The sequence below is a fragment of the Nothoprocta perdicaria genome, unplaced genomic scaffold (assembly GCF_003342845.1).
Source record: "Nothoprocta perdicaria isolate Ctin4 unplaced genomic scaffold, notPer1 scaffold_296, whole genome shotgun sequence".
NCBI classification, from domain to species: Eukaryota; Metazoa; Chordata; class Aves; order Tinamiformes; family Tinamidae; genus Nothoprocta; species Nothoprocta perdicaria.
This window is the reverse complement of record NW_020455528.1, coordinates 371587-389526: the sequence shown is the minus strand read 5'-3', so window position 1 is coordinate 389526 and position 17940 is coordinate 371587. Positions and strand designations below refer to the sequence as shown.

The window sequence follows — 17940 nt, the reverse complement described above, 5'->3', positions numbered from 1 at the left end:
CTCCTATATGACTCCTTTGCTTACCAGTTACACCTGACGATTAATAAAATTGTCAGAGAGTACCTAGCAATAATGTCTGAATTTGATACTTATGAACGTATGAAAATGTGCTACCGAACAAAATGATTGATGACAAGATGGTAAAGGTTTTGTTGTTGGTGCTAGGGTAGCTGTAACCATCTGGATGTGCAAAAGGGCATCTTGTAATCGTGGCACATGATCATAATTCATGTGTTAGTGGCTGGATTACTGATCAGCTGGTGCAGTTTCATCTTTGATATTATTTGCACATGATACAATTCCTACTTCTGTAACCCTAAAGTTTCATATTATAGAACTTCAACTTGCAGCTATCAGTTAGAATATCTGTCTAATGTGTTAATATTTCCTGTATTAAAAAGCAATTTGGCATATTTTTAAGTGCGTGTTATTTTCCAGCATTGTAGAAAGGCTACAGTGTCAATTACTGTTGCTGCACAAAGGCAACATGGTAAGATAAATGCCAGTGAGGCATTCAGCACTTTGCTTATAAATCAGGATGTGTAAAGGAAGCACCTTTCTGTAAAAAGGTTGCCAGCTGACAGGATTCCTGCTTTTTTATTGCTCTAGGTTTTTGAGTGTTGTGGCACTCGGCTGAGAACAAGAGACAGTCACTGTTGGTAACTGCTGTGTCAGGTCGCTGTAACTCTCAGCAGTGCACTCAGACACACATCTCAAGTTCTTGGTGGAGGTGGACAGAAAGCATGCAACTTTTGGTGTGCCCTGCTGATTGCCAGATAATGCAGGATCACGTTTTACAACAGAATTTACAGAAACAGATTTCTATAACTTTAGAGCTTCAGAGATGACCAACAGTGAGTGCTGATGATTTCACAGTGAATCTTAATCCAGCCTTCATGCATTCATGCTGAAGGCAAAGTCTGCGTATTGGCCACTTCTTATAGAGGCTGCCTCCCCTGCTGAGTCCTCTTGCATTGCCAGAGCTCTTGGCTCTCCTGGGCCTCCGCAGACCCAAACGCACCATTCTGGGAAGCACCTATAGTAGCACATGCTATTCTATAGCAATTCTATAACAACATTGAATGAACATATCCTGTCTTCTGCATCCCACTCTGCAGGTAATTTTTGTCAGACTTTTGATGGGCTGCAGACTTCTTACTTGTCAGTGTAGCAGCTAACTGCTAATCTGCCTCATTCTCAATCTTTGCATTATTTCAGTTGCACAGCTGCAATAATTAGATTTCACTTTTTACAGAATTTTGTAGAACAGCTTAAGACTGTACTACACAGGGACACAAGATTTCTTTTTTCTGTAGATCTTAGTTATCATTCTGTATGCCAGGCATTATTTTGCTCAAGAGCAAGACTAGGTGAGTTTCAGTCCCTGCTACACAGCCACTTTGACCAATTTACTGAAGCTCAGCTATTACCTAGTGAGCATTTAATGAACATTTAATGTTCTGTCTGAAGTATCCAAGTTTCTAGAGCATGGAGTGTCTAAGTTGTATTTCAGCTGCACATTCAGCTCCCTACCTTTCTGGGCATCCTCGTGTTCATATGCTAGTCCCAGTAATTTCCTTGTGAAAAACAGCAACAGATAATGAATGTGCTGATCTCTGAATATACATGTGTTAGGGTTTTTCATGAGGCTATGAGTTGTCTTGTAACAGAGTTTGAATCATAGGAAATTTATATTTCTCTTGTCGGAAATGCCACGGACTCGATTCCACTTCAGACTTTTTCCAGCCTAGTTATGTCAACTTAGGTGTAAGAAGTGTGTAACCCATGCAGAAGTGCATGAATCATGTGCAGGTAACACCCCTGTGGAGATGGCCATTCAAACAGAGGGATGCTCTTGTTGACCTGGTTTGTGTTGGGTCTCCTACACTGGCAGAAAAACTGCATCACAAGGCTCCTGTTGCAGTAGGTGTCCTGAAGGAGACACTGCCACAGCATGTTGAGACAGTGTGTGCAGACATTCCTATAGAAACTGCAGTTAAATTATCCAGTGAAATCGTGCTGCAGGTGATGGTCTAGAAATCTTCCATTTTGATTTGCCGTTTTTGCAGCACAGCCGTATTTGAGCTGCGTTGCCATGCTTGTGCACAGAGCTGTATAGTGTGTGTAACATGCAAGAAATGACTTTCTCTGAAGTCCACCCACAAATGCTTTCTTCTCCGTTATTTCTCATTATCTCTTTCCCTATGCTTGGAAATCCCAAGTTTTACAAGCCCTTTGCGGTCTGCATAGGTAGCAGTGACTGTCCAGGAGGGAAGGCGTTCAAAGACCATCTTCAATATTTTAGCAGTCTCCAAGGTCATTAAATTTCTGGAAGACCCATCAAACCCCACTGTTTTAGGTATACTACAGATGCTTACTACAAAACATCACCTGCTCCAAAGACTTTTGCCTAAGTGCATAGACATATAGGCCCAATTACATATGTGACTAGGTGGCTATGTGATGTGTTCTAGTGATATGCCGTACATCAATTAATCAGCATGGGTCGGAGACTCTTTATGCTTTTGGCAATGTTCAGCACATGATCATGCTACATAGCATATGGGCAATATTTTAAAGTACCGTTGGTCATTATAGTCATAACAAAGACTTCTGGTGAGTATGAATCCTGAAAGCACCATGAAATAAGTGTGCAGCAGCTGTGGATGTAATTCAGAGCTCTTGCGTTTCAGATGTTTCTGTGTGCTTGTGTCTACATATTTCTCTGGTTTTAGTTGCATTCACTTGTGCATGTTTTGGAATTTCTGCCTTGCATGAGACAATGAAATCATGTTGTGACCATGAGTGAAGAAGCCAAAATGGTTTGGTATATTGTGTGATTTCCTTAAGCATCTGCTGCTGTTCCCACTGAAGAAAGGAGGAATCACAGATTAGCTGGACAATTGCTTTGAACAAATGACATTTCTTACTTTTCCTGTTTCATGCATGATCTGCAATTGTTTCCTGAATAATCTGTACTTATCATGGTATGAGGCTACTGATGATGACACATTGCTGGATCCCTAGACGTTCTGTATTCCTGGAGGGTTAATATTTAATATTTAATATTTAAAGTGGAGGTTTAGTAAACCATATTCCACTTCACTAGCACTGATGTGATTACAGTCCCAGAAGGGAGATGTTTCTATTAGCTTTTCCCACTTTTTGCTAGAGCAAATAGATATTCCAAGAGGAATCAGTGTGTAGTTGCAACATTTTAACACAGATGGATACTGAAATACCTCAAGAGATAACTGAGCTTCCATAAAGTCATACTAATCTTGAAACCATCCATCTGTAATGTATTTTGGACTCTTCAATTGACCCGTTGGCTCAGGACAATGACATCAAATAGTGTTGGGTATTAGCATCCTATACATTTTCAGTTCACACATTTGACACCAGATAGTCTTAATTCTGCCAACTGTGATTTCGTGACATCAACTTCCCGTCTTATTTTACTTTAAAACACCCCAGCACTGTTGTTAACCCAACAACACCTGTCAATACCAGAGTGAGTATGTACCCAGAGCGCTCATATAACAAAAGACGACATTCCTTTTTCAGCTGTTAACCTACCAAAGCTTATTGCTTTTGTTTTGTTTTGTGTATCCTAGCCCTGGAACAGGCTGCCCAGAGAGATGGTGAAATCTCCTTCTCTGGAGATCTTCAAAACCCGCTTGGATGCAGCCCTGTGCCACGTGCTCTGGGTGTCCCTGCGTCTGGAGATCCCTTCCAACCTTAAGGATTCTATGATTCTAATGCTATTATCCTTTTAGCACACATCATCAGACAGATTTTAATATGTATATTTAGGTTCCCTGCTCTGTGAAAGTAGTTTGTCTTTTCTGCTTACTGTTAGATACTGCCTAACTTACATGTTAGATACTGCCCCTGTTATTACTGCACTGGAGTACTGTTAGATACTCCTTGCATAATGTGCTAGTAGTGAGCAGCTCTGGGAGACCCAGATCCAGGACGACTGGATCTTGCATGGATTTATGTTTCAGGGCAAAATGAGCTCATACCAAGGAAGATGCAGCTTCCAGTGTAGCTTCTGTTCTAATGAGTTTGCAGCCTTTTCTCAGTGGAGACATTGTTAGGGGTTCTCTTTTCTGCTCAGTTACCCACTCACATTAAACCAGTAGGAACTAATATCCTTATAGTCCCTGACTGTGTCATTTTAGATTTTAACTCAGTCATTGGACCCAAAAGTTAAGGATATGCACTCCTAGATTTCCTTATTCTCTTAAAGACAAGTCTAAAAATTCAGCTTCCATTGGATCTGTTTTATCTATGGGTCATTACTAATAATGGCACTTTGCACCATGTCCTTTTTCTTATTATCTCAGGCAGATCTCATGCTTTGAGGAATCAACTTCATTGGAATCAAGAATAATAAGTGGATAATTTATTATTCATATCTCACTGCTGGGAGAAATAATATCACAGAATGGGTAGGTGGATGGACCAGCTTTTCACAATAGGTTGATGAAAGAAAGAAAATGAAGAAAGACCTGTACATCCTGACTTTTTTTTTCTGCCTTAGCAATTGAATCAGTAACCATGTCTTTTAAGCAGGAGCGAGTGTTCAAGTAAGTCTTGTAAATATGATTAACATGCTAAAGATCATCCAGGAGGACAGACTGTCCATGCAAATTATGCATTATTATGCAAATTATGCATTATAAATGATGGTATGTAGGATATATACTGATATTTTTTACTAATAATTTGGTATGTTTGAAAATTAGTGGGTTTTTTTTTCTTATGAAAATCTATCTTTTCAGGACTCTGAGTAACTTCACACCAAATAAACTAGGCTGAATGATGGAAAAGTGCCTGACTACGGAGCTTACAGTAAAAAGGGATATAATTTTTTGAAATCCTTTTTCGCAACAGTCAGGCAGATTTAACCCTGCAACTTGGCAGACTGTGGTGTTAACTAAGAATTTACCTAAATCTGAGTGCAATAAATAGATCAGAAATCAGTTTTGAAAGTTTTGCACTTAAAGTCATAATAGCATAGTTAAATCCCAGGTTTCAGCACAGGCTCCTGTTTCTTCCTGTGTCCCTCTGTGTGTTACACAGGTGCCCGTGTTTCTCCCCTGATGCCATCTACCATCAGAAGAAAGGTAGCATTCCTAAGTTAGGAACTAGGTAATAAAACAATTAAAATGAAAAAAAAATGTTCTAGAAACACTTAAGTGGTCTTTATCTTGACATTTTAAAGGGCTGAGAGTCTAGAGGCTCTTTTTTTTTTTTTTTTTTTTTCTCCCAAAACTGTCCATCAGGGTTTATATGGTTCCCACCACAGGTCATTTCTAACAGTAATGCATGGTAATAGCATGCAGCCTGATGTCTGCCACATAAGGAAAAACTCTATGTAATCTAGTGGGCAGACAGCTACTGAGAAAGTGAGGCATCAGCAAAACCATTATTTTATTATTGAATTCTAGTTGTGCTGCTTTAAAAATAAATGGTATGATGGGTAGTCTCATGAAATAAGAAAATATTTAAGGTTAGGAGATCTAACTGTAGAGCCAGGGATGGATCAATATCAAGGCATCAGATATTTCTTTTTCTTTTCAGAAAAAAAAATGTTCAAATTTCTAGATTTAACTTCATCTATTAGAATTTACCCTAACCAAAACAGATGCCAATTCTCTGTATGTCTTTCTGAGGCAACCAAAATCTCTCCAGAATAATTTGCAAAATCTCTAAAAACAAATAGCAGCCCTAAACACTTAACATGACTTTGTATTTAGTAACTGGAAAACTTGTCATGTTAAAAAGCTAAGCATGTCCCGGAAAGGAGGGAGATGAAAATTGACAACAGTAGCAGACAGAAAGGGTACGGATCTTACCCTCAGTTTCTGTTACTCCTATTATATCCCAAGATCTAAACAATAATTTTCTGAAGTGCTAGCCAAATAAATAGTACGGGCACTGGAAAAAACTTTAGGTAAATGTTCGAACATCAGAGAACTAAAGCAGGCAACGTAACCTTGATAGGTTAACAGTTAACTGTTAAAAATGAATAGAGGTCATTTAACACTGAAAATGCTGTTGATGATGACTGGTAAATAAGGTTTACTTCATAAGGAAGTCAAAACATATTCCCTAGCTCTTCTCCTCTTTAGGGTTATGTACTAGCTTTTATACTGTAATAACATTTCACCTCAGCAGCTCCATCTGTTGCAGATTTGCTTCAGTACCTGTTAGAGGAAAACCTGAATCCTCTTTGTAGAGTGTGGATCCATATCCTTGGTGGTGGTGTCGGATGCTGGATTCATTCCATGGCAGCTGTCCCTCAGTGACCAACAGGACCCATGCAGCAAAGGCCACCACAGTGGCTACTTCAACGCAGCATCAATGCCTCTTGCCAGAGAAGGGGGTAGTTGTCCCTTCTGCCCCTGGGTTCCCAATCCCTTGCTCACTCACTTCACAGGTATAAAGTCTTTTTGGACTAAAACTTGATGTGCAAATCAGGAATTTAGTTAGCAGGCAGTTCTCTGACCAGGTTTACCAGGCAGCCCTGCCAGTGGTGGCATGGGGCTTGGACACGGTGAGCACAAGAGCTCCTGTCAGCAGCATCTCGGAGCTGCCGCACTGGCTGCGGATCTGTGGCTCACACAGCTTTCCTGCTGCAGGAGAGGGAGCAGAAAGGAGGTCGGAGGTGGTTGCATGAGATCAAGGAGGTCAATGAGATCAAGGCAAAAAGAGCAGATGTTCTCTAGTTTTTCAAAAGATTCAACAGAAATATGGCACAGAACAAGAGCCATGTAGCCTAAAACAGCCACCCATACAGTGAACACAGCTTTTTTCATGTCCTTTGTGGAAGATCATAGGAACTTTTCTTGTTAGAAGACATTTTCTCCATTGCATGAATAATTCGGTGGCAGTGCATTGCTTTTAGGCAATGATGCTGCGGTAAGGTGGCCATCAGTAAAACAAAAGGTTTGAGGAGCTAAGAAACCCTCCTGTGTCAAGAATGCAAAATCTCAGACAAGGAAGGCAGTTCTTTTAAGATTTTTTTCTGCTCTTTTGAAGAGCTAAAAGCCTTCTACAACAGGCTTTGGGCCCACTGAACCAGGAGCTCAGCGAAGCAGGAAGGGGACCAGCAAGGTTTTATTGCTTGGGTATGGGAGTCTCTTGATGCAGCGATACAGAGAAGGTCTGTATTCCCACTACGTAGGGTTACCCCAGTTGACTGCTTCCTTTTGCTTTTCCTGCAGCAGGATTGACTCACCACAAAGTCCACAAAGAGGCAATGGTATTGCTGGGGAAGCTGTGTATCTGTGAGACTTCCTGTAATATATGACAACGGAAAAGAAACAATTCTTGTGAATGCGTTTTGAAGCTGATGTCTTTCAAAGAAAGTGTTGATGACTCAATTCTGGTCTAATCCTCCAGAGAGCTTTGTTTCCTCTTTGCTATGCAGTGCTCAACTCTGGTGCTCATGTAAGAGGCCGTGGGGACCAGCCTTCCTTCCCTTGCATTTCCCCTGCATGCATCTAGATCTCATCTGCTGTGCTCCAAAGCAGGATAGCACAGCACCTTCATCTACCTAGCAAACTGGCAGCTGCTTTGAAAGTTAGAGATTATAGCATGAAAGTCGAGTAATATGTTTATTTTCTGTTATAGAAGTGCTGCTATTCTATCTGTGTCCCAAAGCCATATACAAATAGCTGTGAATTTGCAGACCAAATGGCTGTTTTTTTTTTTCTTTTTTTTTTTTTTTTTTAACAGCACCTCTGTGGCTGTATGGGTGAATGTGAAAAGGGTATTTATGGTAGACACCGCACAGTTAAAGCTCTTTTAATTTGATCTCTAATTTATTTTTAATTTTGTAGCCCCCCAGGGGGTACATCCTTATTATGTCATGTAAAATTGTGTCTTCTACAAAGCAGCTTATTTGTTGATTTTTAATTTGAACCAGCAAAGGCAGAACTGTAGTTTTTTTCAAACATTGAGAGATCCTCAATATATATAGCTGTCAAATGTGTATTTCAAAGCAGAATAAGTAGAATATAAAAGCTGTAAAAATCTAGCCTTCTAGAAAGGACAAATAGAGCACTTTTGTTTCTCTGTATTAACAGAGTTTTAGACTTCTGAATCTGAAAGCATTCTTAATATATTAGATGTTTTAACTCCATATAGTAGATTTGGATTAGACTGAATGTGAGGTCCCATTTCCTCACATTCAAAGCTTTATCCAAAGCTTTGCACTTGTGCTTGCACTGACAGAAGTTAGGGTTTGGTTTTATTTTTCAAAAGGATATCTCTGTCAACAGATTAACACTATCAAAAACAGTATTAATCTGCACATTCACATGAATGCATATGCACCACTGTGCCCAGGGTCTCTCTGGAAATGTTGGCTTTAAGCTTACCTGCATACCTTCTCTTTCATTATTTGTTTATATGGCTGGTTGGGAGCCTTAGTCACAGTCCTGTTGAGATAATAACATAAACACACAGTCTCACATAATCTGTCCTCCCTTTACATTCACTTGAAGAAATGTTTTGTTTTGTTTCCAAAACACCTATTATCTCATCCTGAACAGTTCATCTGGAATGTCAGGCAAATAATGCTTAAAAATGTCTCGTGGGCTATTTCAGGTGTAGACATCTACGTTTGGTCTTTCCGTCCCATGTTGCTTAAAACTCAGTATACCAGTTAATAACTTAGCTTTATTTGTCATCAAGGCAAAAAGAAACCGAACAAACAAACAAGACTGTCTTTTTTTCCTTTGTTCTGTTTTTAATTGTGGAGGTTATTCTTTCTTTTTTCTATTTGTTTCTTTTCAAAGAAGATATTTATTCCGGTTTTGGGATGCACACTTGATTCTCTCTCCTTCTGATTTTAGCCTTTCTCAAATTAAATTAAGGCCTCTTACTTGCCTAACTTATCTTTCCTTCTTGTCATCTGTGAATTCACTGGAGGTACCAGCTGTGATAACAGCACAGAAGTCCTCTGCTGCCTGCAGCCCAGGCCTTGCACTGTCTACCCTTTCCAAGTCACCCTTGCAAAAGTGTGACATTAAATATGGTGGTTTCATTTCAGCCCCATCTCAATACTGGAACTCCACCTACTCTTCCTTGATTTTGTCAATGGCTTTTGACCCATCTGACTATGCTGTCATTTCGGGGAATCTCCAAATCCTATCCTTCTTAGCGCTTGTGGCTCTGCTCTTTTCTCATCCTCTTATTTCTCTCATTGTGCCTTACATGCCCCGAGAAGGATCTTCATCATCCTCTTCCTCACATATCATCTTTCATTCAATATCAGTATTTAATTTCCATTCTTCTATTACCTCATCATTCCAATGTCCACTCTTAACTTGCATTATTTTAAAAAAATTCACTTCCTTGCCATATTCTTGGGAGAAGCTCTCTGTAGTCATCCAGTCGTTTAGACATTACACTCCTTAAAATCCTCCCCATAAACTGGGCTTTGATGTGTTACTTACTTACAAAAATCATTGGAGATAGTTTTCTAATGTATAGAGGCTACTACCGAAGTCAACCATGGCTCTGTCCTAGCGTCTTTCTTGGACCTCTCTGCTGCAATAACATGCAGATACTTGCTGGGTAGTCTTGAAATATCTAGTGCAAAGTGAGAGAAGGAAGAGAATGCAAACAAAAAGTTTGTCCTTTAAAGAAATAATCAACCATATTTGGAGCAGTACCTTTGCGAGATACAAGGAAACATGTGGAGGGGAAGGGCTGATAATATGATTGTACTGTGAATATGCTTGCTAGTTTCAATAGCAGAAGCAGTAAAAAGTATAACTATTGGACTGACAGTCACTCCAGATGATCATCTCATTTTCCCTACCATTCCTCCCAGGAAGCCTCCCAGTTTAGGAGATTCCCATTTATTTCTAGGAATAGTGACAACAATAGTAAAGAAATAGAGAACAGTAATCAAATAACAATGCTGAACATGTGCTAAAAAGGCATTACTTTTCCCTCAAATATATCCTCAGATGAACTGAGGCAATTTTGCTAATTCTAGATCTGTACAGATAAAAAAAGATAATAATAATAGTAAGGACAGAGGGACCCAGAAGCAGATCTTTTTGACAAGCTAAATAGAGACATAGCATGTGAATGGAAGCAAAAACAAGTTCCAAAAAGGAAGATAGAGCTTCTTCACAACACCTTTTTCTTCCAGGAACAAATTCTCTGTTTTATGTCTGTCCCACTGAACGCCTGTGCGTCGCTCTGGTTTCCAGTGGGCAAGACAAAGAGACTTGCTGTGAAGCTAAGCCAGTGTTCATCAGAGCTGCCTGGTGTCTGCATAAATTCACTTCATCATTGCCTTTGGCTGTGCAGAGCCAGGTGGCTTTGGCCACCTCCAGCTGAACAGTACAGTGATCTGTGCTTGGAGATTAAAACTGGAGTAAAAAGCAGTAGCAAACCAAAGGTGCCAAAAGATATCCTGAGTTATGTCCATCATCCTTATTCAGCCTAAAGCAACTATAAGTCCTTCAGCTGCTTTCCTGCTGCTCTTTTGGTACTATCCAGAGCTTACTGTCACCAAATCAGATTTAGGTGGGATTTTCACTGTCAGAATAGAGGCAGCAGGGACTCAGAGAGTTTTATACTGTACCATGGCTTGATGTCTTTGATTTTTTTTTTTACAGTTAAAAGGAAAAATCACTCTGAAATATTATCTGTGCATTTCTATTGTGTTAATGGTTTGAAGTTGACCTTTTAAAGGTATATTGGATGGCCTGTGTAATATAAAAATTACAAATATCTTTTCAGTACCCAGGAAGTGATCTGCATGTTTTACCCTGATTTTAGGAGGAATTAAGACATCTAATCTCATATGTCTTTTAATAAATACTGAATATAATGAAAGTTCTCCTGTGACATGGTGGTTACAGGAAAGAATGATATGGTTGAAGGTACTGGCTCATCCTTATTTAGAATTTTATATAATTATCCTCTTTACTATCTTATTTCTGCTATTTCTGTGTTGCTTACAGAGAGGGAGAAAAAAAAGGAAAGGAAAGGAAAGGAAAGGAAAGGAAAGGAAAGGAAAGGAAAGGAAAGGAAAGGAAAGGGATGAAGAAAGAGAAAGGAAAAGGGTTTTTTTTCCCCTCTAAATTTATGGTTTACAGTCTCAAGCATTATTGTCACTGAAACAAAGAGGTTGTTACGTTCCTCTAGAACACTTGCTAATGAACAAGTGCCGAATGAGTCAGATGATTTTTTTCAGGTAAGTACTCAGTGAAGCCAAGATTTGATGTCTACAATTTTGGATAAACTTCTGAAGTAATTATCAAGTTTTCTGCAACTGCATTTTCTTAGAAGATTTGAGATGGTCCTGTCAGACAGAGCCAAGCATTTCTTGTGTTGTGGCAGTATAAAATCACCATTTTCCATTTAAAACAGAGAATAAACCCCCTTACCATAAGACAAAAAAACGATGAGGGAGAACTGGGAAGCCTGAGCAAAAGTTTTGGTGCTAATTAGCAATAATGCTCCATCTCTTCTCTTTTATCACTCATTTTGATCATCATAGATGCTTAGAAAGGCTGCAGCGACACAAACAGATTTTAAAACAGTAGAATATTTTTCTAACTCTCAGGATCATTAAAATTCAGCCTACATTACTAGTAATTCCCAGCCCCACATGAGGAGTGCTTTGACCTTCTGAAAGCTGTGGCTTGGATCTGCAGGCAGGTTGTACTGACAGGCTTCACCTGGTGCAGATTAAGCCCCAGGTGATTGACAGTGTCCCTATCGAAGACACTGTAGGGCAAGTCTGTCTCCTCCTGAGGTGCTTTCTGGGGACAGTGCAACCTGCCATGCAAAATCTGTTTGTCCCAGTGCAACCTTTCTTGAAACGAGTCTGGTATTTTGAGCCTTTAAGATCATAATTACTATCTGTGAACACTGTAATCTTCCCAAAGGTTATACTGTTACTGTCCTGATAGTCCATCATGCTTACAAATTCCAGTAGTCTCTCACTTCTTCTCAAGAACCTCTTGCAGCATTTATAACATATATTTACCAGTATGTAGAGGAAGAATAAGTGTGTGGATGAACAGCTCTATATATTCTCTATTGTCTTTTGTGTGTAAAACTAAGCCGTGTTTTGTGTTAGTAAAACTAAGAACACATTTAAAATATTTTAACAGATTTAAAATCTGCCCAAGCTGCACTTTTTTTCCCGGATTTGTCTTTTTTTTTTTTTTTTTAAGATTCAAGTGAAATGACAATTTGGCCAGCACACACTGCTTTGTTGGCTATTTTAAGTTGTCTATTTTCATATATGCAAGACAAATAAGATGTGTTATTTTTCATCTCCTTGCAGAGCCCCTTGTTATACGTATACATTTTCAACTGTCTTTTGTAAATGCAAGACATCTTCTAGATAATTTCTCATGACCTGCAAGATTTTTGTGCATACGTAATTCTTTCTGTTGTTTCCATCTGTCTTTTATGTAATTCTTTCTGTTGTTTGTTACCACAGGAGAAGAAAACTTGCTGGCAATTTTGAAAAGGAGATGGTGGAAGTACATGATCCTGGGGATAATAGATATAGAAGCCAATTACCTGGTAGTCAAAGCATATCAATACACCACTCTTACTAGTGTACAGGTAAGGATACCACCTTTCACCTTTGGGATAAGATAAGAAGCAGTGTGTGGGCAGTGGGACAACTCCCATTTATTTTAGTGGAGCAGGGCCTGGCACCGAGTTTCTTCCTGTGCCTGCTCTGTATTTTTCAGTGCAGTCTCATAAGACGGTGTTTTCACACAGGAATAGTTTCTCTGTAATGTTTTCCAAACTGTGCAAAAACATTCTCACTTCTGTTTTCTTTGCCTATACTAAACAATACATAATCACATTTTTGACCTTATCTATTTAATTTGGTCCCTTAATGAAATGTTTTCAGGTGGGCTGAAATGTTTCTCTGATTTTATATTGTACTTGGAAAAATACAAGCATTTCTTGCAGCATTCTGTATTTAGATCTGAGTGCAAAACTTGTCAGTTAAATCAAATGAATGTAATTATTTATAATGAAGAATGCTTCAGTACTAGCAGTATTATGTTGCAGCTTAATTGCAACTGCCGAATGGTGTACTCTCCCCTTAAAAACAAAAAAAAAAAGAGCAAAAACTATAAACAAAAGCAATGGTAGCCATTTCTCCAAAGATCTAACCTGTATATTTTACATGCAGACATCAAAGAATGAAGTTTCTCCCCATTTCAGTAGAGAATTAAATAATCAAAACATTTTAAGAGCATGGAAATTATGTATTGTGGGAAATCATTACATACCTCATTGCTACTTCTTCTGAAACAAACACATTCCCTTTGCACATTATCTCTAACTAAGCAGGCAACAGTTGATAGTCTTAATTGTATTTTACATCTTATTTGCCTAGAATTGGCTTTAGAGCTAGTAAAATAAACGCAGCAGTTAATGTTCTGCAAAACCAAAGCTAATTAGGAATATATCTCTTCCACTGTTGCGCAAGTGATACTGGAAAACATTGAGCATATCTGTTGCTGAATAAGAAGCAAGGAGAATGGAGAACTGTGAATTTGAGGAGTCTGAATCTAAAGATTGTGTTAAATATGCACCATCAATATGAGAAACTGCAAGTGTCTCTCCCATCAGAATCAGTTTGAAAAATCTTTGAAATGTGCCTAGACAGTTTTAAATTACTCCTAACGCTTTCCAAAATGAGATTACTTGGTCTAAAGTAAAGCACAAATCCACCTAAACCTGATACTGTATAATTTTATAGTTACTAAAAGGCTTCCAAGGGAAAAACAAAAGCACAACGGCTGCCTTTGTGCGTGCACTCAAGGTAGGTAGAACAGTGGGCTGTGAGGAACAATCCAGGTCATTAAATTTCCATCTCCCAAAGTTACCATCAAGCATGAGGTAAAGGTTAATTTGGACAGATCTGCATAACATCTATTCCTGAAGACAATGCAAAACCTTCTGCTTCTCCACCACAACCTTTATTTGAGAGCGATCAAAAACTACCCATTTGCCCAAACTGCCCATTACCGAGCCCAGAATTTGCTCACTGAGATGAGCCACAGTCTTCTTTTAGACTGAGGGGAGAGGAAAGGTGGATTAGGAGAACTGTCATGGACACAGACAGCTTAATATCCTTTTTAGACCTCTTCCACGTAAAGATTACAAGAATTCAGTTCTCCTCCTGAGGCTCGACAGAGAGAAGTACAAGCTCAAATGCCGTCAGGGCTTTTGCCAGGAGAGAGCAATACAGTGTCTCCTTCTCCCATAGTTGTCGTGGATTGCTTAGATTCATGGGGAGTGATTCAGGACTATCTATTGCACTTTAAATTCACTTTGTGACATCACTTGAATGAACTTCAAAGTGTAGACAAGCCCCAAGATAGGGGATGATTCAAAATGGGAGGATTATGAGGTAATGCTTTAAGATGTTGCATCAAATGACACATTTTGTGAACTGCAGCCAAACAACACTTCATTTCACAAAGGGGAAACATAACCCCCATAATTTATTTGATTATCGAGTCTTAATCAACTTTGTTGAAAGTTCGTAAAAGCATAAAATGAACACTGAAGAAACTAAAAAAAAAAAAAAAAAAAAAAAAAAAAAAAAAAAAAAAGAAAGAAAGAAAAATGTTCCTAACATCTGAGTTCTTAAGCAAGTAGGACCATTCTTTCCAAAAGACCTCATCCTGCAGGAGCACAACATATGAGGCCATAAATATTCCCAAGCATTCCAAGCACTTTCAGAACTGAGACAGAAAAGCCATTGCTACCTACCACGCAGCAGCACAACTGCAACTGAAAATGTGGGAGTATGTATATATGCCCTAGCTGGGAAACTAGTCCCTCACAGTAGATTCGAAGGGATTTTATCTTAGAATTTTAGAATTATTTAGAATTTGCACCAAGGCTTTATGATAGGGAGAGAATAAAAGGTTTTGTTGTTTTGTTTTGTTTGTTTGTTTGTTTTTGGTAGACTTCTTAGCAGATATATTGCAGGATTTTTATAGTGGTGAGGCAGGACCATTTGATTAGGAAATCAGTTTTACATTATATGCCTTTTTCTGTATGGTATCTCTATCGTGTAAAGCTAGCATGCAAATATGCTGGGTTTGTGGTGCTGTTAGGTGAAAAACATCAGGCTGCTCCTAACAAAACACCAAAGTTTATATGTAAAAATAAACCTTCATTACAGTTGATTTGCGGTTGTGCTTTCACCTCATAATTCCAAATACTCAATAACTTTGTTAGCAATCAGTATTAAACTCCTAGCACTGTCAAAATTTCTAGTTTAAACCACATTTTTTATTTAACATTATCTCACCATGTTTCAAGGAAATGACTGAATATGTTGCCCTACTTCTCTACACTGTCTTAACAGTCAAGTTTTATCTGAAATTTCATTTAAATTTTCCTTAAGCAGATTTTGGTTTGGGGAAGTAGAATTGTCTAACAAATTTTCCTACCTTGCATATCATTGGAATCACAGTCTTTCCCTTTGGATATGCTTCTGACTATTTCAAATGCTCAGGTGTTCTATAGTCACTGTCTGGCAATGTAGCACTTAGCTGCAGCATGAAATGAAAACAAAGTATCTGCAACCTAGAAATACAGAATTTTCTCTATTTTAAAAAATAATCTAAAAGTAAGGAAACTTACCTCACGACTGGGTAACATATAACAATTAGATTGAAAACCAGTGCACTGTTTATGTTTCAGCCTTTAAAGTGTAAGGCAATTGCTAAATCTAAAAAAAAAAAAAAAAGAAAAAAAAACTTTTAGGTACCTGAAGGACAATTCAGGGACAAGTATACTTAACAGAACAATAATTTTAAAAAAACACCTAAATGCCTATATATCTACGATGCTGTAGGTACTTATCATTCCCTAGTGTGTGCTTAGGTGTGACCACCCCAGCCTGGTGCTCAGAGCATGGTCTTGAGGTGTGCAAATTGGGGTTTGAATATTTTTGAGTTGCTCCTTCTTAGAAGCTTTAAGTTTTGCCTCTGCATGTGCCCAGAGTGCTTTGGTATTGATGGAGCTGGATACCTAGCTGCCCGTTTCAATTTTAAAATTCAAATGAGAAGTATTCCTGCACTGAAGTACCCCGAGGAACTTAATTTGTTAGATATCATCTTAGCATGCCTCAAGTACTTGCAGAAAGCCTCGAGTGTTTTCCAAATTGCGAGGGCAGAGCCACCTTTTACATAATGTCATAGCTGTTAAAATGGTTGCCCACAGAAAGGCAGCTTGAGTTAATTCTGTCTCAACCAGAGGGGATTGGAACTGAAGCTTCCCACACCTAAGCAAGTGCTCCAAATCTCAAGCCAGTGAATAAAGACTGTTCTCTAGAGGGAACATTTAAAAAATAAGCATACACCAGGTGAAAGGCAAAGTAGTTTGTCAGGGGATTAATTCACACTTCCAAAAACACCATTTTCAAGAAGTGCCAGACTGGGGCTACAGGTCAGTCACATTTGATGCTCCCAGAAGGCCCAAAAGCTGCAAAATGATTTCTGCTTTCTCTGTGATACATCAATGCAACTGCACCAGATTTTGCAGCCTTCTTAAATGTCAGCTGAAGTAGGTGCAGACAGTGCATTATATACTTATGTATATTAGAACGAGGTCCTGTGGACTTATTTTAAAATTAGACAGTTAAATTTCAGGCCTGCATGTGGTAATGCTTTCCATATTTATCCTACTTGTTTTTAACACCTCCCTGGTGTAGGCCTGTGGAAGGTTTAATAATTGCAGAAGGCGAGGGTTTTAACTACTGTCAGAGACACCTTTTTTTTCCACAGGAGATAAAATTAGCTCCCTCGGAGGTAATAAAAGATTTTGAAGTTCTTGTGGTTATTTAAATCTAGATATATCATTTGTTTAAAGCTGTATATCTGCACTTTGGCTTCCTTGTGCTGCATTTACAGCATACAGCCTACTGACTCCATAATATCTTCTGCAAAGTATGTTCTGGAACTAACATTTTTAACGTTTGCTTTTGGGTAGGTTCTTTCTCATCATATCAAGCTACACTACAAGGCAGACTGTTCACTAGCCTCTGTCTCTGTATGTCCTCAATAATTAACTCCCTTTTGGCAAAGTCTTGCTCCATCCATGTGCACTTTTCACTGTTGTGTAGCACTGCTCAGTGGTACTTGTTAAGCTTTTCCTGTGTTATCGCACCACTTCTAAATTTCCGACTGCTTCTGCAATGCCCTGTGTGGTGGTACAGTAAGATCTGTGTACACTGCCACAAAAGAAGGCATTGTCAAGGAGAGAGATATGTTTTCAAACAGTGATTTATGTAGTAATTTATTCCTTGGGCAATCAAGCCTTTGATTGGCATGATGAAAACAAAGGTAGTAAAACCTGGGATTTATAGACATCAGGAGACAGACAGTAAAACCGTGACGCTGATGTTCTCAGCTAGGCTTAGATTGCCATGAGCCTCGGCAGTACATCACAGTTCCAATTACCTGTGGCAGTTTTCATACCTCAACAACTGCCATCGGGAAAGAAAAGGAGTCATCAGTAAGTGCTGATTATAGGAGTGCTGGATGAGGATAGGCTTTGCTTTATTCTTGGTCCCTGGAGCCCTAGTGTGTGTTGAGGCAGAAGGTTGGAGAGTTCTGAAGCAAAGCTGGGAAGTGAGGAACAGAGGAATTGCTGCCCATCCACCTTGCCCAATGACAGCTAATGTGAAAAGCCTCTCCAGAGAAATTCTGCACCCTCAGTGCTGCCCCCATGCCGTTTATTTAGGATTAACCACACCTGACTGTTTTTCTTCTGCTCTGAAATGTTAATAAGATTTTCAGAACAGCATTTGCAGCCGTGCTTTATACTATGCATTTATACAGTGAGACTTTGTGGGGTGTATCTTGTTTTATTATCACACTTCGAGGTGCTGTGCTG

General features: G+C 39.0%; 1 protein-coding gene across 1 annotated transcript in view; it reads left to right on the top strand.

Annotated features, from left to right (window-relative positions):
• SLC35F1 (solute carrier family 35 member F1) overlaps window positions 1-17940 on the top strand; it is a 227099-nt gene that overhangs the window by 161659 nt on the left and 47500 nt on the right. The window contains exon 3 of the mRNA XM_026041850.1: window positions 12497-12624. Coding sequence (XP_025897635.1) covers window positions 12497-12624 — 128 coding nt within the window. The remainder of the gene's footprint in view (window positions 1-12496; window positions 12625-17940) is intronic.